We start from the raw sequence: 23,863 nt of genomic DNA on the forward strand, positions 1-23,863 counted from the left end.
CAGTATTTGGATACGGATTTTTTAATTGTATACAACTTTTATATCATTTGCAATGGCAGCAATACAGTATATACTGTATATATTATGATCTATAACACATTAAATAACTAATGGTAACCAAACTTATATGCAGCAGCTTTAGGACAGGGTGGAACATGTGTATTTCCATGTAATTATTTACAATTTGGTATTGTTTTTTCCTTTTTTTAGTACAAATCTTTAGTTCATTTCCTGCACCGGCACCTTTAATGCTGTTCTTGTGCGCTTAAATATGACGTCATTGAAGCGCGCCGACCCACGTGTGTATGAGAGCTGAGAGCGGTGTTTTCGTTAATCTGGATTTTTTATTGTGTGTTGTTGTAAACTGTGACATTTTAATCGACAGGAGGACAAAATAATATCATTAAAAAGGTGAGGAAAATGTATTTCTTCACGTCCGAGTTGATAAAAGTGATGATTTGAGCAAGAACATGTCTCAGTGTTCACTCAGTCCAACAGGAGGAACAGTTCTGACTTCTGTTTGCGTGTCAGTTTCCATTAATGCGACTTTATTAGCATTTAAAATGCAACCAACGTAATCAAAATAAATTTTAAGGTTCCTCTGGATGATCTGAACAGGAAACTGCAACCCGGAAACACGTGCAGTCTTTATATTGGGGAAAAGTGACGTAATGTGTGATTCTGTTGTCGATCTGATGATCCTGTAGTTAGAATTAGTGGTTGCATTGGTCCTCTTCCTCCTTCTCCTTTTCTTCTTGTTCTTCTACCTCTCCCTCCTCCTCCTCTTCTACTAACCCTTTCCCCTTCTTTTCCATCTTCCTTCTACTTTTTCCTTTTCCTCTTTTCATCTTGTTCTCCTTCTACTTTTTTCCTCCTCTTCTTCTTCATCTACACCTTTCCTTTCTTATTCTTCACCTTCTTTGTCGTCTTCTACTTCTTCCTGTTTTTCCTCTTCTTCCTCCTTCTCATCTTCTTCCTCCTGCTCCTCTTGTTGTTCTTTCGATTCATTCTGCTTTTCCTCCTTTTCTCCTTTTTTACTCTTCTTCTTCTTCTTCCTCTTTTTTGCTGCTGGTGATTGTAGGGTCCTGGTGGGATTTAAGTTCCATAGGGGGAAAACAGAACAACAGGGTTTAGTTCACTGAAATTGACATTTGTGTAAGAACAATTAATTTTTTTTTATTAAAGTTGTGAGAACTGAATTAAACACCTTTGTTTAGCAGTGAAATGTAATAAATCTGTAACGGAAATCTCCACATGAAGGTGGAAAAACGCTTTGAACAGTGCTGTAGGTGCACTTTCACAGCAGCAACAAAAGGAATTTAACGAATCAATATCTGGAAATGAGAAACGATGGAGTAGTTGATAAGATATAAAGAATTCTAAGTCTTTGGCCTTGTTGAAGGTTACACTTTCAGACTTTTTTTTTCCCAGGAGACAAAACTAGAAGAAGAAAAAGATTTGGGACGATTGAAGATTAAGATTTGATTACACAATCCTACATGAATCATATCCCAACCCGCTATAAAGCATTCCATGATGTATATCCCTGTGTTCCCGTACGAAATTACAGAAAACGCGCAGTATATTTAATGTTGTAACACGGCTTTTGATGCTCTTTCAGGCTGAACAGACGGTTTGGACGTGAAGTGAAGCGAAGCCGACGCAGATATGGATCGAGGCACAGATGGCACGGGAGCCGAGGACGAGGAGCTGGACAAGTCTGAGGAGGAAGAAGAGGAGGTCGAAGATGCTGACCAGAATGTGGATGGTTGTGGTGATGATGAAGAAGAAGAGGAGGAGGAGGCAGAGGACGATGATCTCAGTAAAGACAAGAAAACAAAGGGGAAGAAGTGTGTTCCAGGAATCGTGTACCTGGGTCACATTCCACCGAGAATAAGGCCAAAGCACGTGCGCAACATGCTGGCGGTGTACGGAGAAATCGGACGGGTTTTCCTTCAGTCTGAAGGTAAGCTGTGGAGAAACAGGATCGTAAACACTCCATGTGCAGCAGCACTGAACTTTATTACAAAATTATCAGTATGGATTTTTTTGCTGATACTATAGGTGTCGATTAATCAGCAAAACCGATTAATCGGTCGACCTCTATTCCTTGTATATGTAGGGGAATGTTAAAGTCTGTGTGGATCAAACGATCGTTTCTTCTCTTCTCCAGATCGCTCGGTAAAGAGGAAGAAGAGGAAAGCAGGAAGCAATGGATCACGGTACGTAGAAGGCTGGGTGGAGTTTAGAGACAAGCACGTGGCTAAGAGAGTGGCGGCGTCTCTGCACAACACGCCCATGACCAACCGCAAGAGGAGCCACTTCAGCAGCGACCTGTGGTGCATCAAAGTAAGCGGGATTCCTTTATCGGACTTTCAGGTGTATTACAGAGGGTAATAAAGGCAACCGTCATTAAAAACACTGGAAGATTTTTCACTGAGACGCCAAAACTAAACGCGGGGTGAAACTCTCAAAATTATGTCACATGACCCGATACGCAGGTTTGAAATCGCTGTTTCGTCGGGGTTGCAAAATTCCAGGAGTGAGCATACCCATCTGATGAGCAGGTGTCCACAAACTTTTGGCCACATAGACATCATAGGTCAAGCAAAGTAAAAAAAAAAAAGAAACACCACCATTTTCACCCAATTTAGATTTTTTGATACTTATGTCTGTCTCTTCTTAGTATCTCCACAGGTTCCAGTGGTGCCACCTGAGCGAGCGGCTGGCATACGAGCAGACGGTGTACCAGCAGCGCATGAGGACGGAGATCTCGCAGGCCAAGCGTGAGACCAACTTCTACCTGGCCTCTGTGGAGAAGAGCCAAACTCTGGACAGGCTGAGAAAGAAGAGGGCGAAGAAAGGCGAGGTGGTGGAGGAGAAAGGCTGGGATTTCACGCAGCGGCGCACCGAGGACGAGATGAGGCTGAAGAAGAGCGGCTTGTCCAAGAAGAACCTCCAGAAAGCTCAAGAGAAGAGCAGAGCCATCCAGGAGAAAGCGCAGTCCAACGCGACTCTGCTGGCCAAGATTTTCAGCAGAGGGGCTTCGCACGAACAGGTCTAAATCTCTTCATTACAAAGGGACTGAAACCCAGACGAGGTTTCTGGTTGGAGGGACGTTGCCATTACAGAAGCAAGACTTCACCGTCTGCATCAAAGCAGAAGCTGTGGGATTGTTGGGCTTCAGATCTGTTTTATTGTGTAATATATAATAATTTTTTTTCATAATACGCAGCAAAACATAATGCTTTCACTCCTTCGTAAACATTCTCCAATAGTTGATATCGTCTGAAGTCATTAATAGAATGAGGATTTGAATTCAGTTTCACATGTTCACACTGTGTCTCATATTTGTGTAAATAATGCATTTCTGTAATTACCATATTAAAGAAATAATACATGTAAAAATATCTTCATCTTCAATCTCCATCCATCCATCCATCTTCTCCCGCTTATCCGATGCCGGGTCGCGGGGGCAGCAGTCTAAGCAAAGATGCCCAGACTTCCCTCTCCCTAGACACTTCTTCCAGCTCTTCCGGGGGGACACCAAGGCGTTCCCAGGCCAGCCGGGAGACATAGTCTCTCCAGCGTGTCCTAGGTCTTCCCCGGGGTCTCCTCCCTGTGGGACGCGCCCGGAACACCTTCCCAGGAAGGCGTCCAGGAGGCATCCGGAACAGATGCCCGAGCCACCTCAGCTGACCCCTCTCGATGTGGAGGAGCAGCGGATCTACTCCGAGCTCCTCCCGAGTGACTAAGCTTCTCACCCTATCTCTAAGGGATCGCCCAGCCACCCTGCGGAGGAAGCACATTTCGGCCGCCTGTATCCGGGATCTTGTCCTTTCGGTCATGACCCAGAGCTCATGACCATAGGTGAGAGTAGGAACGTAGATTGACCGGTAAATCGATAGTTTCGCCTTGCGGCTCAGCTCCTTCTTCACCACATCTTCATCTTCAATCTTCATGTTTTAAACCAACAGAGAAATGATATAAATATCAGATGTTCTAAAAAGGCTTTCAATAAAATATCAAACGAATTTGCATGTAAAACGTTTTTTTTTAATGACTATAAAATGATTTACAAGAAATAACACTGTGTGTAGTTTGTGTACACCTGACCATAAGATTGCCATGTGCTTCTTTTCGAATGTCTCGTTACACATTCAGTCCCCATTTGCTGTTATAATGAGCTCCACTCTTCTGGGAAGATGTCCCACTAGATTATGTGGCGATTTCTGAGATTCATTGAGCCATTAGGGGTCTCCACAGCAGATCATCCGTCTCCATACCCCACCTGTCCTCTACATCTGCTTCTTTCAAAACAACTACCTGCATGTCTTCTCTCACCACATCCATAAACCTCCTCCTTGGTCTTCCTCTTTCCCTCCTTCCTGGTGTCTCCATCCTCAGCATTCTCCTACTGATATACACCATGTCCCTCCTCTGCACATGTCCAAACCATCTCAATCTCACCTCCCTCACCTTGTCTCCAAAACGTCCTACATGCGCTGTCCCTCTAATAAACTCATTTCTAATCCTGTCCATCGTCGTCACTCCCAACGAAAATCTCAACATCTTCAGCTCTGCTACCTCCAGCTCCACCTCCTGTCTTTTACTATATATATATATATATATATATATATATATATATATATATATATATATAACCCAATTCCCAAGTTGGGCCACTGCAAAATGTAAATAACAAAATGCAACAATTGGCAAATGTCATAAATCCATATTCTATTCGCAAATTAAAAAAAATTTGATGTTTAAACTGAGAATACATACCATTTTAAAGGAAAACACCTAGGACCTGAGGGTACCAGTTGCTGATGTTTTGAGAGAGGAATATTCTTACATATGTGTCTGATACAGGATTCTAGCTACTCAACAGTTCTGGGTATTCTTTGTTGTGTTTTACGTTTCATGATGCGCCAAATGTTTTCGAATGGTGAAAGGTCTAGACTGCAGTTCAGGACCCGCACTCTTTTACTACGAAATCATGCTGTTGTAATGGATGCAGTATGGAGTTAGCATTGTCTTGCTAAAATACACAAGGTCTTACCGGAGAAAGAGGTTTAATGGATGGAAGCATTTGTTTCTCTAAAACTTGTACATAGAAAACCTGTACAGCATTGATGGAGTCTTTCTAAATGTGCAAGCTCCGCATCCCACAGGCACTAACGCACCACCATACCATCAGAGATGCAGCTTTTTAAACGTAGTGCTCAAAACAAGGTAGATGGTCCATTTTTCTTGCATATTTTTTATGTTTAATGTAAAACTTCACTGTGTTCTAAATGTGATGTAGATGAAACATCGATTTCTCACCTCTTTACTAGAACTTTAGTATTTGTAATGTATTTTATTTGTTTTTGAAATAAAATATGAGCGAAATCTCATCTTCAATCAGTCACTGAAGGAATCCAGGTGTAGATGTAGATCTTTAATGAGTTACCAGCAGCAAGAAATAAAACTCCCTGAGATGACATGGTATGACATGAGGAAGAAACCTGCGGAGGATCCAGGTTCTTCTGGGTGATATAAATTCATACTTTTGTGCCTTTGTGTTTATGATTGATAATTACAGCAACAGAAATCAGGAATTGACACACCATATTGGCAAAAGTATTCGGACACCTGATGTTTCCCAAGCCATATGTAGTTCTTCCACAAACTGTTACCACAATGTTGGAGACACACAGTTGTATATAGTCTTTGGATGAGGGAGCATAATATTTTCGCTTTATTACAACTAGAAGACCCAAACCTGTATCAGCATTACAATGCACAAAGTCAGCTCCATAAAGATGTGCTTTAAATGGTTTGGAGTGGAAGATCTCCTGCTGTAGAGCTCTGACCCTCAACCCTATTGAACCTGAATTAATTAAAACACTGACTAGCACGCTCCAAAAATCTAGTGGAACATCTTCCCAGGAGAGTGGAGGTTATTATAAGGGTAAATCAAGACTGAATGTGGAATGGGATGTTCAAGAAGAAGCACATACCAAACTGATGGTCAGGTGTCCACCAACTTTTGTCCATGTTAGTCTCCTAACATCTTGGATGCTTTACACATGTACATGCAATTTGATAATGATAATCATTCACTTTTTCCTGGAACACAGCTGTAAATCACTGCAGTTGTATTGTTACACAGATACTGATTGAGGGTAATATTGAAGATGATGGAAGATCTTCATTGGTGTTGGTGTTGTAAACAGTGTTTTATCCCAGGAAGAGCGACTTTTCCAGTCCATCCTCCACTTTGGTGTACTCCAGATGGGAAGGATAGTATCTGCTCTCATAGCGAGGGCTGTTCCTCACGTACTCCAGGTATTCCGGTGTTCCGGGACAAATCACATTGTCGGCCAGCAGCACAGAGCCCTTCCTGAGCAAACCATACTCCTGTAGAGATAAAAAAAAAAAAACATTCAGCTCTGCAGAAGACCTGCATTATACATGCATTATACTGTTTTTTTTACTATAACTCCAACACGACCCGCTCGAGTTCAGTTCTGGCTGAAAGGTGAATCACACGTTTATATAACAGTTGCTCGGTTCTCAGCTGCTTTGGAGAATTTATCACATCATACAAACTGCACAACACAATGGATTTCCTGCAAAAGCCTGTACTTTTCTCAAAATCAAGAAGTTCATCTCGTAAAAGTAAGCATTTGTGTCGATGAGCATTTCATCGCCATCAGAAGTGCTTTTGTCATCGTGAAACAAAATCGTCAAAATGTTTACGTTTTCAGTGTTTCCTGATGTAAACTACGGTTCGGGGTCCAATGATTGAAAATGCACAAGGATGAATTTCTTCTGTACGGCGTCTATGAATTTCACTGCATGTGGGATTTAGTTTGATTCGCATTTCACTCTACTGCACTAGTGTTCTTTCGTTTGCTGTTTTTTTTTAGAAATTGTAATTCTGCAGGGTTTTTTTGCCTATTGAAGGTTCACGAGATTCACCTTTGACCTGTTTTAGAGAACTGGTTGATCATCGGTTGATCTGATGGCGTTCATTTGCCTTCATTAGTGACATTCGAGATTCGTCTGCACAAGTCATCAATTCAAGACAAAAAAAAAAGAATAGAAATTTGACAGATTCTGGCGACTGGTTTAACCATTTTACACACAATGAACTGATGCCGAGATGTTTTTGGGACTATTCAGGTGAGAACCAGTATAATATATTTTGATCAACAAGCCATAAACAATTGATAATGTAGGAGACCATTTTACCCGATTAATAAAACGAATGTCCCAAAACGTTTGCAATTTGTCTGTGAAACGCTCCAAAGCAACTTAGAAAAACTGTAATGCGTATTTTTTTTTCAGTTTTTTATTTTTATTTTATTTTATGCCAACTAATAACACTGGATAAAGATTTTATGTGGAGATGTTCATTTGGAATTAGAACATATATATAGCTGCTCTAATGAGGTCCCCTGGTGTACTAGTGGTTAGGATGCGGCGCTCTTACCACTGGGCCTGGGTTCGATCCCCGGTCAGGGAACCGACCCCAGCCACTCTTTTGAGGGTCGCGTTAGGAAGGGCATCCAGCGTAAAAACATGTGCCAAATCAAACATGCGGAGGATCCGCTGTGGCGCCCCCTAACGGGAGAAGCCGAAAGAAAGTATATATAAAGCTGCAATAATAGCAGTTTGAACAGTAACTAATTTCTTTCATGGATGTTCCACAATAATAAATATAACGACAAAAGGGTATAATTTGACATTATTTAGTGAATAAAACAAGATTTTTGGTAAATTGGTGTCCTGTAAGAGAAGAACAAGACTCCTGTGATTGACATCTTTGTCACTTAAACGTATATTTCCCAATTAACAGCACTTTTATGTCACATTTTATTCCGTATTCATTTTACATGCTTCGGTGACTGATGATATCCAGCATCTACTGTTTATTGGTGCAAAATTCTCATTATTATATAATACACAGAACTGAAACATTACTTATTTAGTTACAGTTACTTAAGCCAGGAGGCCTGGGGTGCAGTCAGCATGAACAATTCATTCATATTCAATAGAGTTTTAGCTCTATAGCAGATCTTCTACTCCAACCCTTGTAAAGAGCATCTTCACATGTGCACAAGGGCAGTGTCCTGCTGGAACAGGTTTGGGTCTCCTAGTGAAGGAAAAGCTACCAAATATATGTTGTAACAGTTTTCCTACAAACCACATGTAGCATATGGAAAAGTCAGATGTCCCAATACCTTTGCCCTAAGTGTATTTCCAAATCCCAAAGACCAGGCTTTTGATATAATGCTGATTATCTGCAACAGCTTGATTAGGAAAAGCTTCTCAGTCACCATGGGGTATGTTTTTATGTCTTTTACCTCAAACAGCTTAATGTCAGGGAGGTAGCGATCCTTCCAGTGGTCAAGAAAGATGAAGTCAAACGTCGCGATGCCGTAAAGCTTCTTTATTTGAGGGATCAAATCACCTGACGCGCCTTCTACCAGAGTCACCTGGGGAGGGAGAAGCATGTGTAAATAACAATCAAACAAAATCGCTTCCTCGTCATTCATTTCAATCCAAACATTAAAAAAATGAATCACTGCAGCACGTTAGTTCTCGCTATCGACTCTTTATAGTCCTTTATCTCAAATTTTTTTAATGCCTCTTTTTGCTGTCCTACTATAGGTTGAGCCTCCTGTCAATCATAATTAAATAGTGAATTGCAATTGACCAATCGGAACCCAAACCCAACCAGAAGAGGCGGAGCCTATAGTTTAAAAGCAGCATGAACATTTATGGTGTTTGGCAGACGCTCTTATTCAGAGCGACTTACGTTTAGCTCACTCATACGACTAAGCAGATATGAGGTTAAAGGCCTTGCTTAGGGGCACAGGAGTGGCAGCTTAGTATGGCCATGATTTGAACTCACAACCTACTGAGCCAAAGTCCCTAAACCACTAAGCTATCACCTTATATACTACCTCAGTTAGTTTGAGAACGGGTAAGACTGTGCACGCATCTACATTTCACCACGCAGGTCTTGTGATTGACACCACAGGTTCAAAGGCAGGTTTTTCTACCTCTATGACCTCCTCTCACACACATACACACACACACCTTGTCTTGTAGGCCAGCATAGGCAATGATCTTCCTGGCGACTTCTGCACTGGCCGGGTTAAACTCCACCGTGATAAATTTGGTGCCCGGGGAGAGCAGACGTGCGATCCTGACTGTGGAATACCCGCAGTACGTCCCCAGCTCCAGAACTGTACTGGGGTCCACCTCAGTCACTACTGAGTCCAAAATGCAGCCTGAAAACACACACACACACGTGCACGGGTTTCTACACCGAAAGATCATTACCAGATGTAATTGAGTGGTGAATGGCACAATTAAAACAGCATTAATGGTCGTTCTGCATCATTTAACAGCCATTCAGGTCTGCACTATTGATTATTAATCAGCTGAACTCTAAATGGTTCCGTATCGATCAGATGAGCCTGTAACTCCTTCCTGCTGGCCACTAAGTGTACGGAGGAGAGGAAAAAGCAAAAGAGTTAGGAAAAGTCAATGCTACCTAATTGCTTTATATCTCTGAATTTCATTGTACGAGACAATTTTTCTGTGACTGTGTGTGGCCATGTGGGGAGGAACTCAATCCACACTGCAAAAAAATTAAGTGTCAAAATATAAAAAATGAATGCATGATTTAAGAAGACACGGACTAGAAACAAGTCAAATGATCTTACAGTGAAGTAAAATAATTCCACTTTGAAAGATTTCTGGAAAAAAAAAAAGAAGAAGAAACAGTATTTAGGCTTAAGAAAAAGACCAAAATGTGTTTAAATAAGCATTAAAACACTTATTCCAAGAAGTGGATTTAGTCTAATTAACTTAAACTATTAACTTTTTGTTAAACAGTTTGTTTTCTTAATTCATGTGAAAGATCTTAAAACCAGAGCTACTATTCAACAGAATTCCTCATAGTTAAAAAATTATGACAGTTCTGGAGGTTCAACCTCCCATCTGACAAACTACAGACATCTTGCCTCCTGACTTTCCTGAATACCTTCTCCTTGACATTTAACACCTGCCCCTTCCAGACAAGGGAGGAAATGTTCTGGACCTGGTTTTCACACACCCTACCCCAGCTACAGACATGGCTGCTACACCACTTCAAATTTCTGATCATCACCTGGTTTTCTTTACAATCACTCTTCCTATCCTACCTAAAACCCTTTTCCTTTCTCCACTTGGAATCTGATACTGATGCTTTCCTCTCCTCTGAGAAAATCTCAGAGACTTTCACTTCCTCCCCAACAATGACACATCCAGGAATCCACTACTCCTTCATCTTCAAACTTCTCAACCATAGCAAAAGAAGAGATACTGCAAGTCATCCAATCTTGCAATCCCACCACCTGCCCTCTGAATCCATTCCCTTCAACTACACTTCAGACCATCTCACAAGACCTCCTGCCATTCATCTTCACGGTCATCAACGGGTGCTTAACATCTGGCCATCATATGTGCCCTCTACCTTCAAGCCAACGAGGGTTATTCTTATCTTGAAGAAACCTGCTCTGGATCCATCAGACTTCAACAACTACAGACCGGTATCACTTCGCTCCTTTCTTTCAAAATCTCTGGAACACACTGTTTTAACCAACTGTCTGTCTATTTCTTACAGAACAACCTCCATGATCCAAACTAGTCTGGCTTCAAAGCAGAACATTCCACAAAGACGGTCCTTTTGGCTGTCACTGAGAAACTACATCTGTACTTATCCTCCTCGACCTTTCAGCAGCATTTTACACAGTCAACCACAAGACTCTCTTGTCTACCCTCAGGAGCCTCGGTATCCGCCGAGCAGCTTGGGAATGGTTTGCTTCCTACCTGGAAGGTCGCTCATACCAGGTAACATGGAGGGGTCCACATCTGCCCAACGGAGAATCTACGCTGGTGTCTCACAAGGCTCAGTACTTGGCCCCCCCCACTTTTCTCCCTCTATACCCACTCTCTTGATGAAGTCATATCCTCACAATTTCACTTTTCTTACCACGGGTATGCTTTTGACACTCAACTCATCTTTTCCTTCCTCAGATACCACAGCTTAAGATCGGATCTCGGCATGCTTGGCAGACATATCTTTATGGATGAGTGCTCATCAACTAAAACTCAACCCTAGCAAAACACTCTCAACAGAGTTGTAGGCTGATGTTTCTTAAGTTGAAATCTAGAATACCAGTGTAGATTTATTTATTGATAGAAACTCAAAGCTCTTTTGTACATAACTCAGGACAAAGGAGTCTGCTAAATGCCGCAAATGTAAATGTAAGAATATTTTCTGTCTTAAAATGAGACAAAGCATTTAAACGATAAACAAGATTACTATTAAAATCAAGATCACACATACATAAGTATCAACAATCATCAAGATCAACAATCTCCTTTTTTTTTCGGCTGCTCCCATTAAGGGGCGCCACAGCAGATCATTCGTCTCCACACTACTCTGTCCTCTACATCTGCCTCTTTCAAACCAACTACCTACATGTGCTGTCTCTCTTATAAACTCGTTTTTAATCCTGTCCATCGTCGTCACTAAGTCCTTCAACCTGTCGATCACTACTGCAAACAGCGAAGGGCTTAGAACTGATCCTTGATGCAGTTCCACCTCCACCTTGAACCAGTCTGTCAATCCTACTTTACACTTCATTGCTGTCACAATTGTCTTATTTTCCTCATTCATCAGTTGCTCAAAATACTCCCTCCATCTTCTTAACACACTCTCCTCACTAGTCAACACTAGTCCATCTCTATCCTTTATTGCCAATCAGTAGAAATCCTTTTCTCCTTCATTGGTGTCCAACTTCTCCTACAGCTCCTCATATGCCTTTTCCTGGTCTTTTACCACATTCCTCTTTACCTGCTGCTGCATCTCCTTGTACTCCTGCCTACTTTTCTCATCACTCTGTCGAACCCAATTCTGTTTCTCCAACCTCTTTCTTCTTCTGCTCTCCTGCACTTCCTCATTCCACCACCACGTCTCCTTGTCTTCCTTTACATTTCCAGATGTCACACCAAGTACCTTTCTAACTGTCTCCCTTATTACTTCCGCAGTAGTTACACAATCATCCAGCACCTCTTCACCACCACCGAGCTCCTGTCTGACCTCTTCCCTGAATCTCACACTAAAGTCTTCCTCCTTCAATTTCCACCATCTTATTCTTCTTTCAGTCTTCACTCTCCTTCTCTTCTTCATCAACTCCAAAACCATCCTACAAACCATCATCTGATGCTGTCTACAGTCTCCAATCTCAGGTTGCATCTCCTACATAGAACATAGTCCACCTGTGTGCACCTTCCTCCACTCTTATACGTCACATTATTTGGTACATGTTTTATGCTGGATGTCCTTCATAACAAAACCCTCCCCATTTTTCCGGGCTTGGGGGGTCACTAAGAGTGTGCTGGCTTGTGCAAACACAATGGATGGGTTATTATTATTGTCAACAATAACAATTTAATAAAAAATTAACTGTAATATAAATAATTAGCTAGTTAAGTTATTTAGACTGAATCTAAGGTTATAATGTGTATGCAAAAGAGAAAATAAACAGAGGTACAATAGAGAGATGTTCACCTTTTTCGTCGCCCACGTTCATGGCCCATTCCGAGTGCTTGCAGAAGTAGTCGATGGCAGAGATGACACTCTCAGGATTCCCTCTAATTGCGTTCTTCTGCACTGCCTTCAGCATGCGCTGCGAATTAAACAATAAACGATTCGGAAACTTACGAGGTAAAGACGGAAACCCGTGCACGGCTGAAGCTATGGAGGTTGTGCTTTCAACAGAATAAAATGAGATGGAATGCGACGGAAAGAAAAAGGAATGGAGGGATGCCAGTGGTGTATAGTATTTGACAAAATAAAGCTCGTTACTGTATTGTAAGTAATTTTTTGGCTACTTTCTAGGTTTACTGAGTATCAGAGATATAAGCAACTTACTCTCTACCAGTGGCTTAACGGTACACAAAATTCATGGGTTCGGTACATACCTCGGGTTTTAAGTTACGATTCGGTGAATGCGCAAAACAAAAACTACAAATCATATTTCCAGTAGGGAGTGAGCGGTGACTCCATACTGCGCTAGCTCTAAGTTTCTATTTTGTAGCCCGGGCATTGTGTTGTATGTATACAAGTTTAATAATAATAATAATAATAATAAAAAAATACAGCGACACTGTTCAAAGTGACAAACAAACTTGCGAAATATTTTAGTACGAATACGAGTACCGTTACACCCCTACTCTTTATTTTACTACATTTATGATTCAATAGATGTACATTTAATTCACAATGAGCATTACCAATTACATTTTGCACCTCTGTTGAAGACGTCATTAAGAATCCCCGACCAGCATCTGCTGCCTGTGAACGACTTTTAATCACTGCTAGCCTCAATTTTGGTCCAAAAAGTGCTAAAACCAACTTTTGTTAAAATAAATTAATAAATTGCCCCTCTGAGACTGAGAGCTGCATCAAATCGCATTCATCGCTGAATATTTGGTTTTACTTTATCTAAATTATTTGTCTTTTGAGGTCCCCTGGTGGTCTAGTGGTTAGGATGCGGTGCTCTCACCGCTACGGCCCGGGTTCGATCCCCGGTCAGGGAACCGACCCCAGCCACTCTTAGTGCCAGTCCCAAGCCCGGATAAATGGGGAGGGTTGCGTTAGGAAGGGCATCCAGCGTAAAAAAAACATGTGCCAAATCAAACATGAGGATGGTCCGCTGTGGCGACCCCTAACGGGAGAAGCAGAAAGAAAGTTTTTATTCGTCTATTGAGTATTATTAGTTCTTCTACTCTGTGACCTGATCCTATCATTTTATTTGTTAATTAGAGATCCTTCGTTGGAAGATTGCTTTACAACTTCTTGAGCGATGTGTTTGAGCTTTGTTTTATTCTCGCGTGTTGAACAGGCTGTTGTGTTGATCTTCATGTTGTTCAAATCAGATACTCGAAGACTTTTACTCAAGTCTTATTGGAATTGGTGACTTTTGACTTTAAAAGTTAGTTTGGCAGTAAAATATATATACTTTTACTCAAGTCTGATTTTCAGGTACTCTTTACACCTCTGTGGGATGGAATGGGATGGAATGAAATGGAAGAATGGAAGGGAATGGTTTTGACAAAAATTGAAGAAAGGAATGAAGTTGACTAGAATGGAATAATTAGATGTAAGGATTATGCTGAATGGGACGGCATGGAACAGGAGAAGGAAAATTAATTATATCGAAACGAATGCACTGAAATTATAAAAACGTATGGAAAGAAAGGGAATTACATTGAGTGGACTTGGATGAAAGAATGAAACTGTCTAGAATTGAATAATTAGATGGCTGGAATTGTACTGAATGAGATGAGAGGAGGTGGGATACAGCTTAATTGAATCGAATGAGAACAATTCATTTTTATTCGTACATCGCTTTTAACAATGGACATTGTCTCAAAGCAGCTTTACAGGGATATAGAGGTAATCAAAGAACGCAATAGAGGTAAATAAAACAGGATTTGATAAATGGAGGAATGGAAGTGGATATAATATAAAATAGAATTTAAAAAAAGGAATCGACTACAACTGCTGTGTGTTGATGTGATTTATTTTATTGCACAAAACACATAAATGGTAAGAGTCCCTAAAATGTCACGTTTGCATGCAAATAAAAAAAACGAGAAGAAAGCATGTCACCTGAGGCCGTGTGGAGCGAGTGAGTGTGTCGTACAGTCGCTCGTGGATGAAGGCGTGCCATATTAAGGTGCACGTGCCGTTGCGCTGCACAAGAAAGTAAAGGAGGGCGAAAAGAAGAGCTGCGGAAGCTGCACACAACGTCAGCAGGCAGCACTCCATTCTGAAAAAGAGAGAAAAACGAACGAGGAGAAAAGACTGGTATAGAGGAGGAGGTTAAGGAGGAAACAGAAGTCCAAAAAGAAAGAGGAACAACAAGAAAAAAAAAAACAAATGTAAAGAGATCAGTAACTGATGCTTTATATGTGAAATCCAGAATCAACAAACTAAACTAAACTCCCTCTGGCCATGAATCCCCCCTTTATCTGAGAAAAAAACTTCATACACATAGGTTTCTATTTTAAAACTCTAAAGATTAAACGTTTGTCTCAGACCCAAAAGTTGACTTTGTACGTAAAACCTCTGTGCATACGTATCCATTTAACTCTTTACCATTACAGCCATAACAGTTATTAATAAGGCATTTTGAAGTAGACATGTTTTGTCTAGACGTGGTGCTTCATGTTACAAATGTTGACCTTTACCACGTCAAATGTGGGAACACAGAGTCTTTTATGTTTTTTGAGAGACATGTTCCTATTGTTTCTTCAGTATGCAACAAACTCAGTCATGAGTTATATATAAATGCTCAGATGTTCCACTATATTTCTCTAAAATCCTCTCTTAGCATAAAGAACAGCGTTACTATTGTAAAACTCTCCAAAGACGTTCTTCACTAGTTGGAGATTTTCTTGTTGATCAGTTCAACAGGATTTAGGTGCGATGACTGGGCAGGTTGTTTCATGATAAATACTCCAGACGACCGTTTGCTCTCTAAATAACTCTTACAGAGTGCGTTCGTCTTGTCGTACGGTGAAGTCGGGTTCCTATGAGCCGCAGTCGAGACGGAATTGCATGTCGATGAAGTATGGAATAGGAGCCATGTTGGTTCAGGATTCCTTTCACTTTCTGGAATAAGACTCTAAAACAACCCCAAACCATTAACCTACCACCTCCATGTTGGACTGTGGGGGGTGACACAATGCTAACAAATTCTTCTGTTAGAAACAAAAATGTCCCATTTGGACTCCACAGAACTTTATTCCACTCATTTACTGTCCAGTTCTCGTGTTTTTTTGCCCAGAAAAGCATAAAAGATCAGACTTTTCAGCCACTGAAATTCTTTCTCAAATAAACTGTCTGTCATCAGTTTGCTAATCACACCAGACAGAGTAAAATGACTCACCGAATGTTTCCAGCCCGGGAGCTAATCTCTGGTCTGATGAGTTTCTTCAGCTAAAGAAATCAGATAAACATCTAACGATCTACTACAGAAACCAAGCTGATTCGTGTTTTTTTAACTACAGTCGTTGAGTTTCCTAACAATATATTTTTGATGTGGTCTCTCGAAATACTTCATCTGCAGCTGTATCAAAACCACAATCTGCCATGTAAAGTCCATTTTTTGAGATACTAATAAAGAGCCTGTACCTTTAATTCCAAGCAGATGCGGCGGCTTGTAATTGACCAAAATAAGGTTCTGTACATCGAACATGTTTAAAATCCGACATGTACATCCTTAATTTTGCTACCCATAAGAAGAAAAGTGCATACTTACAATCTTAAATATTAAAGTAGAACCGTAACTTCACACTACGCCTGAATGAAAGTAATTCCAGATTCGAGAGGGATCTGTTTTTAGCTCTGTGACGTACTTTGATCTGTTTGTAGAGACAATGCAATGAAATGTAATGCAGACGCTGCTGATATGTTTTGGACTAAAACTGAACCGGGGTTCACTGACCTTCTTCTCTGAGCTGTCACTCAACCTGGCGCATGTTAATGTTTGCAATGAAAAGGTTTCTATTTTGCTGAGTAATGCATGTGCAAATAAACGCAAGAGTGAAGGAATGTCAGACGGTACAATTCAACACATTTGCATTGGATAAAAGATTTATTTATTTATAATTATTAGTAGATGCGATAAACTTTTATTATTTCGAAAGTGACCAATCATTTGTGACCAATATTTTATATGTATATTGATTTCTGGTCGCTAAACTGTTTCTCGAGCGCATTCGTTCTCTCAGCACCAACGCTGCTACGTGAATATGAACGAGGCGTGTCCTGCGAGTCACATGGAATACAGATTAACATGGCAGAGGTAGAGCTGCGTCTTCCTGCAGACACAAGAGGAAAAGAACATCTGGTTTTATTTCATCTTTTGTCTCTTCTATCTTCTTTCTTTTTGCACTACAAAGGCGTGTTTGTGAAGGGGTCATGCGTCAGAAGTCAGAACGCACTTAAGTAAATTGATAATTTGCTGTCTGTCTGAACCAAAGATAAGTGAACTATTTGTGCGATATTGAATCGCAGAGCATCGTGTTTCTTACCATTGAATTGTGTTGAATGGAATGGAAATCGGATCGTATCACATCGGTAGCTACTTCATACGTATCTGTAATGTGTCGTATCGTTGGCTGAGCATCGAGATGCAAATCGCTTCAGCCTCAGTTATGGAGATGTTACAACCCTAATATATACGTATATAGTATCTTCATACAATACTTACATACATTGCATGGACAAAAGTTTGTGGACACCTGATCATAAGATTGGTATGTTCTTGTTTTTTAACATCCCATTACACATTTAGTTTTCATGTAATTTCATTTACATGAACATTGTCTCAAAGCAGCTTTACACAGATAATGTGGTGATGTTCTTTAAAAGTGTCAATTTGTCCCTGATGAACGAGCCGGTGGCGATTGTGGTGAAGGAAATCTCCCCGAGATGGCATAAGCAAGAAACCTTGAGAGGAACCAGACTCAAGAGGGAACCCGTCCCCATCTGGGTTGCACCGAATGTCCATTTATTGCAGATAAACGATGTTGCAGGGTGCAGTGATGGTGATCAGAAGCAAACTGTAGTCCTGAATCAGTGTAGCAGACTGTTGACATTAACTACAGTCCAAATCCATCCATTCAGTGGCTACTGATGTTGCCAGAAGCTAATCAGCTTGGCAAAGGGCAACACTGCTACGTCGTCTTTTATGGTTAATAATTAGGTTTGTTTGACATCTGAGAGTAAATGTTGTACTCAAGGCCTCAAGCTGAGCAAGTGCAGTTCTGGAGGTCTGCCATGATGTGATTACTGTGTCTACATTTCTTTTTTGTTTCAGTCCCCATAAATATGAAAGAGATACAGGGCCATTCGCACCACAGTACAGAACAGGACAGTGAATGAGTGGAAGAAAGTTCTGTGGAGTCCAAATGGGACATCAGAACTGACGACGTGATCAGACTCCCTCACCCCCACAGTCACACATAGAGGTGGAAGCTAAATGGTTTGGGGTTGTTCTGGAGACTTATTCCAGAATGTCAAAGGAATCCTGAACCAACATGACTCCCATTCCATAATTCACCAAAAACCACGCAATTCCGTCTGGACTGTGGCTCATTAGAACTGACTTCACCTTTCAACAAGACGATGAGAGCAAACAGTCGTCTGGAGTGATATCTATCATGGAACGTCCTGCCCAGTCACCACAACTAAATCATATTAAACTGCTCAAGAAAATCTCAGACTTGTAAAGAACATCTCTGGCAGGTTTTCCAAAGTATTTCAGCGGAATGTTTTGAGAAACGAGCTGACCGAATGCCGAGCTTGTGTAAAGCTGTTCTTTATGATTTGTCAATGGATATAAAGTGGAACATCTGGACATTTATAGATTTGTTTGGTCAAAGTCAATCTTTATAGCGTTACATGACAGAATCTTTCTGCCTTGTAGTTATGAGCAGAAAACGAATCAGCCACGTCTGCGTGACCCAGTGGATGAAACCGTCTGATCGGATTAATGGCTTATAGTTTCTGCATTGTTGTTGTTGAGAGCAGGAAGGAGTTTAGAGCCAACAAAGGTTTTGTTAAAGATATTAGAATTAGTCTCCAGGTCCAGAAGAAGGCTCTGGCAGGCAGGGAACTGTTCTAGGACATCTTCCTTCACACACACACACACACACACACACACACACACACACACACACACACACCCCAATGCAGTAGGTCTCATTAATCTGCCAAGGAGCGGCGTGTCAGATGATCTATATTCTGAACATAAATATTTCACTCCACACCACTGTGCAGCTCGTGGGCCTCAGCAGGGCCACGGCGATGTGCTATTCACACTCACGCCTACGCGTTCACACACACACACAAGCGCGCACACACACACACACACACAGACACTGAGCTATAGGGAAAAAAAAGCTGTAAAACGGGAAGGAAGGACGTGGGCAGAAATGTGGAGCCACGAGCTCATATGCTTACATGTACACATCACTGAAACACACACACACACACACACACACACACACACACACACACACACACACGAAAGAAAAAAATCCTAAGTAGATTTTCAAATCGAAATACTTACTTTAGATGTCTAAGCACAAGCGTCTCCAACAGGTCCACAGTAACACTCTATTCACACACACACACACACACACACACACACACACACACACACACACACACACACACCTTGTGCAATAAAAACACTGAAAGAGCTGTTAGAGGTGTGTGGGGGAGGAAGTTTGGAAGTGATGCATTAAATGTGTAATACAGATCAACAGTGTAGATGTAGAAGGGAAAAAAACAAAACAAAAAAAACAAAACATAAAATATGTGATCTACAGACTCACACACGCTCACACAGACTCACACATGCTCACACATGCCTATGAAAAAAATAGTCTACTTCCTTGTAATTTTAAGTTCAGGTCATACTGGAAACACTCACCTGCGTCCCGAGATGTCCACGTGCACAGCTCATGTCTCCTAACCTGAGTACCCACTCCTCGTTTTTCTTTCTCTCCTTCTTTTAGATTTGTGCAACTACCGATCAGTCTGAAGCAGGAGAAAGACTGGGACACACTCCATCCAAGATATACAGCACACACACCATATATATGGTCTAGCAAACAGACACACACATGGACACACACACACATATATATATATAGGTATGTACACACAGAAATACACACTCCCCACTTCTATTCACACACAAAGGAACGATATAGGGGGTAAAGGGACTGGTCTCGGCCAACCGGACTGAACGTTTAATCCCCTCGTAACCAATCAGGCCGCAACCCACTCCTCTCGTTCTCTGTTGTGATCTCTTTCATCCTCCTCACCCCTATCCCCCCCTCGTCACATAGGTGGAAGCAGTGCAGCACGCCTGAGGTGCTGAATGCTGGAGCTCAGGCGTGTTTTTTTTCTCTCGAATCGGAGAAGCTATTCACTGTTTCTGTGCTCGAGCTTAAAAAAAGACCGGGTTTTGGCATCCGAAATTGGGGCTGACATCATTGCAGACGTATTACATCATTATTAAAAACAGGAAGGAGTACAAACAGGTTTTTGTCTGTGATGGGAACCGAGAAAGATTCGTTATTTTCCCGCTTCTCATTTCCATTAAATTCACCTTAAAGCTGAGTAATAAACACCAGGGCTTCACTCTCTACACCAGGGGGTTTCTGAAGTGGGTTCTTATGCCAAAGCTCCTGGGCTGCATTTTTCAAACTTTTACAGTATAAATTTCTCTGCTAAAAAATCCTAATAATTTAGAAATCATGTTCATGAGCTTGATTAGCTGCGTGTGTCCTGTGTGTTAAAGTCCTGGAAAATTCAAAAGAAATTATATATTCATGGATTTATTACCAGGGATGAAGGTTCTAGATAAGATCTGTGACTATGGTTCTTGGACTAAAGGTTCTGGGTTTAATAGTCCTGATCATAAGATCCTTGACATAAATATCTTGGTTTCTGTATTTACATTCCTAGATTTCAATTCCTGGGCTTCAGATCCTTATGTTAAATTTCTGGTTTAAAGTTTCTGGGATTAAATTCCTAGTCAAAAGTTCCTCAAGTTCCTCGAAAGAATATGTTTGTTTTAAATTCTGGGATTACGTTCTAGGATAAAGGGTTCTTCAGTTCCTCGACCAAACAGTTTTATCTTACATTTCTAAATTAAAGGTCCTGAGGATGAAAAGGTTTTTGGAGTAAGTTCCTGAACTAAAGGTTCTGAGTTGAAATTCCTGGATGAAAGGTTTTGGAAGTAGGTTCCTGGATTAAAGCTTCTGTGATAGATTCCTGGACTAAAGATTGTGCAATTAAACTCTTAAACTAAAGTTTCTGGGATTCAGTTCTTGGACAAAAGATCCAACAGTTCTTTGATTAAACGATCTTGGAATTAATTTCAGACTAAAGGTCCTGGGATTAAGTTCCTGGACAAGGGATTCTGGAATTACATTCTTGGGCACAAGAACCTTGTTTTAAATTTCTAGACTAAAAGTTCTGGGCTTTTGTTCCTGTACTGAAAGTCTTTGTCATAAGTTCCTGAACTAAAGGTTCTGTGATTAAATTTCTGGACAAAATGATGTTCAGTTCCGCAAATGAATGATCTTGGCCTTAAATTTCTAAATGAAATGTTCTGGGATTAAATTCCTGGACTAAATCTTCTGGGATTATACTCCTGGACAAAAGGCGTTCAATTCCTGGACTAAAGCTCTGGTCTTAAATTTCTAGACTAAAGATCCAGACCTTAAGTTCCTGCCATACCTTCCTGAACAAAAATAACTCAGCTAACATTTCCAGCCTAAAGTTCCTGGATTTACATTCCTGCACTTCAATTCTGGGCTAAAGATCCTGAGCAACATTTTTTTTTATTTTCATGAAAGTTCCTAAATCACTTCTCTAAAGTTCTTGTGTTTAGATCCTGCAACACACTGAACTGTTCTGACAAGCCCTGACCAGTCATGGTATTGAAATACTGCACACAAAGTGTTGCCCAGTTCTTGGGACACGTTTCTGGATGCAGCAGCATGACCCTGATCAGGATTAAGTGCTTACTGAACATGACTGAATGAATCAGTGTGAAAGCTGTTCATAGACTTATGAATAAAAAGACGCATGAAAGCAGCGAGTGGATGTGAACAGGGTCGGAGATGTTTAAAAAAAAATATGATCAGATCTGTGACTACACGTGTGACCTTTCACATTATAATTATCATAAATGTAGTCACGTGTGTGTGTGTGTGTGTGTGTGTGTGTGTGTGTGTGTGTGTGTGTGTGTGAGAGCGTGGCCGTGCCAGCGGCTAGTGTTACATTTAATTAAGGCCACTTGTGCATTGTCTCTTTGCACTCAGTTCCCATTTCACATGAATGCAGAATGTGTTTCTTGCATGTGTGGATATTTAAAAAAAATAAAGTGTATTCCTTCTGACATTATAGTCCAGATTTTTTATATATATATATATATTAGGAAATATTACAGAATTAAGGCCACGCTAAGCTTTCTATGTTCCTGTGATTTAATCCGCGTTAACTTGGTTCTCAATCACCACCGCTGCCGAGCTCTGGTTCCCTGATCTCACGATGATGCAGGAAAAAAGAAAAACCATAAACCCCAATAAAGTGCACAAAGGACTGAGTTCCAGGCTCAATGAGTGTGTATCCGGGCGAACATGAGCTGCTGGGGGTTGTAGTGCATGCCAGAGCTGTGACTCACTCACAGCTTCACTGACCTGCTCAACACACACACACGCACACACACACACACGCACACACACACACGCACACACACAAACATAACCACACATGCACAATGCAACAATCTGCATACTGTGGCATACATTCTTTTCATTCACTCCCTCAAAAACACTTGTATGAAGGACAAATGTAATGTGCATATGACTCACACACACACACACACACACACACACACACACACACACACACACACACACACACACACACACACACACACACACACACACACACACACACCAGGGCTTTAAATAATAAAAATAAACACAAATCAAAGCATTAGAAATTATGTTGCGTCGTTTTTTTTTTTATTAATTCATTGATATGAATAAAGTTTATGACAGCATTGTGGATATTCCATCCGAATATCTTTAGCGTTCGGAAAACTATACATTTAATATGTAACGGCATTATCCTTCCCCACGTCCATCCATTTTCTATACCAATGGGTCATGAGGGAGCCTGGAGCCTGCCGCAAGGGGAAACAAAGCCAGGGGGGCATCCTAATGCAAATTAGTACACCTTTGGGAGAAAACTGATGTACCAGGAGGAAACCCCTTACACACTGGGAATGTATGAGCACACAAAGCAGAGCCTCCAGCAAGAAAGCTATTTTTGTATTCAATCAGATGTTCTATAAATGGAGCTTTTTTTTACTGTGCAGTTGTGTATATTTTCAAAATGGGAAATAATGAGCTCTTTGAATGCATTCGATTTGTATTGCTTTATGTGTGTATATATATATATATATATATATATATATATATATATATATATATATATATATATATATATATATATATATATATATAGTTTTAAAACTAGCTTTGTTCTTTAAAAGTTCTTTATTTATCTACATTTCCAGTACAGCGCTCCCAGCGTTCCTGCCACTTCTGGAACGTGTCCTGAAAGTCTTCATTTCAAGTCTTCATCTTCTGTGATTTGCGCCAGATCTCCGCAATGGTGTCAAAATGGCAACCTTTGAGCCGGATCTTCATCTTAGGGAGGAGGCGAAGTCAGTAGGAGCCCGATCTGGCGAGTAGGGTGGGTGCAGAAGTTAGATTGTGTTGTTTCTGGCGAGAAACTCACGTGTGAGGGGAGCTCGGTGACGGGTGCGCACGTGGACGATGACTTTTAACACACTGACTTATGAAGGTCGGTGCTCCCTGTGACTGTGCGTGCAGCTCTGTGATGTCATCTGTCGGCTTGTTTCGAAACTAGTCTCGAAACATATTGATATCATCACATGGATTGGTGGATTTTCTGCAATTCTTCGTGGCAATTTCTCTCAAGCTGGGTCAGGTATGATGAGGACCGTCAGCAGACATCCACTTTTAGATCTCTCCAGAGATGTTCAATAGGGTCAGGGCTCTGGCTGGGCCATTCTAGGACATTATATGAAAACAGATTTCTATAAATGTCTGTCGATTTTTTTTTTATTAAAAAAGAACCCTTTACTACAGGGGTGTCCAAACTTTTCCACAAAGG

General features: G+C 40.9%; 2 protein-coding genes and 1 long non-coding RNA gene across 9 annotated transcripts; 2 read left to right on the forward strand and 1 right to left on the reverse strand.

The window, feature by feature from the left end:
• Window positions 1-270: 270 nt before the first annotated feature.
• On the forward strand, window positions 271-4,047 carry abt1 (activator of basal transcription 1). Of its 3 annotated transcripts, none has more exons than XR_014535834.1 (5): window positions 271-411; window positions 1,622-1,966; window positions 2,174-2,349; window positions 2,687-3,409; window positions 3,942-4,047. XR_014535834.1 is itself a non-coding variant. In XM_083555069.1 (4 exons), the coding sequence occupies exons 2-4, from the start codon at window positions 1,669-1,671 to the stop codon at window positions 3,062-3,064; spliced, it is 852 nt and encodes a 283-aa protein (XP_083411195.1). In that variant the 5' UTR covers window positions 271-411; window positions 1,622-1,668; the 3' UTR covers window positions 3,065-3,416. The 3 variants fall into 3 exon arrangements, 1 of the variants encoding a protein (XP_083411195.1); XR_014535835.1 differs by lacking the exon at window positions 271-411 and adding an exon at window positions 1,043-1,155; XM_083555069.1 differs by lacking the exon at window positions 3,942-4,047 and having other exon boundaries at window positions 2,687-3,416.
• Window positions 4,048-5,345: 1,298 nt separating this feature from the next.
• On the reverse strand, window positions 5,346-19,944 carry comta (catechol-O-methyltransferase a). 5 transcript variants are annotated; one of them, XM_083555062.1, is made up of 7 exons: window positions 19,569-19,944; window positions 19,203-19,249; window positions 14,732-14,891; window positions 12,626-12,743; window positions 9,100-9,293; window positions 8,361-8,492; window positions 5,346-6,408 (listed from the first exon to the last, which is right to left on the reverse strand). In XM_083555062.1, exons 1-7 carry the CDS (start codon window positions 19,599-19,601, stop codon window positions 6,229-6,231), a joined length of 864 nt encoding a protein of 287 aa, XP_083411188.1. In that variant the 5' UTR covers window positions 19,602-19,944; the 3' UTR covers window positions 5,346-6,228. The 5 variants fall into 5 exon arrangements, with proteins under 5 accessions (XP_083411188.1, XP_083411189.1, XP_083411190.1 ...); XM_083555063.1 differs by lacking the exon at window positions 19,203-19,249 and having other exon boundaries at window positions 14,732-14,926; window positions 19,569-19,940; XM_083555064.1 differs by lacking the exon at window positions 19,569-19,944 and having other exon boundaries at window positions 14,732-14,926; window positions 19,203-19,425.
• LOC310733702 lies at window positions 16,686-17,488 on the forward strand. The gene is made up of 2 exons (XR_014535868.1): window positions 16,686-16,819; window positions 16,917-17,488. It is a non-coding gene; the product is annotated as an uncharacterized lncRNA (long non-coding RNA).
• Window positions 19,945-23,863: the final 3,919 nt, after the last annotated feature.

The sequence above is a fragment of the Silurus aristotelis genome (genome assembly GCF_946808225.1).
Source record: "Silurus aristotelis genome assembly, chromosome: 11".
NCBI lineage: Eukaryota > Metazoa > Chordata > Actinopteri > Siluriformes > Siluridae > Silurus > Silurus aristotelis.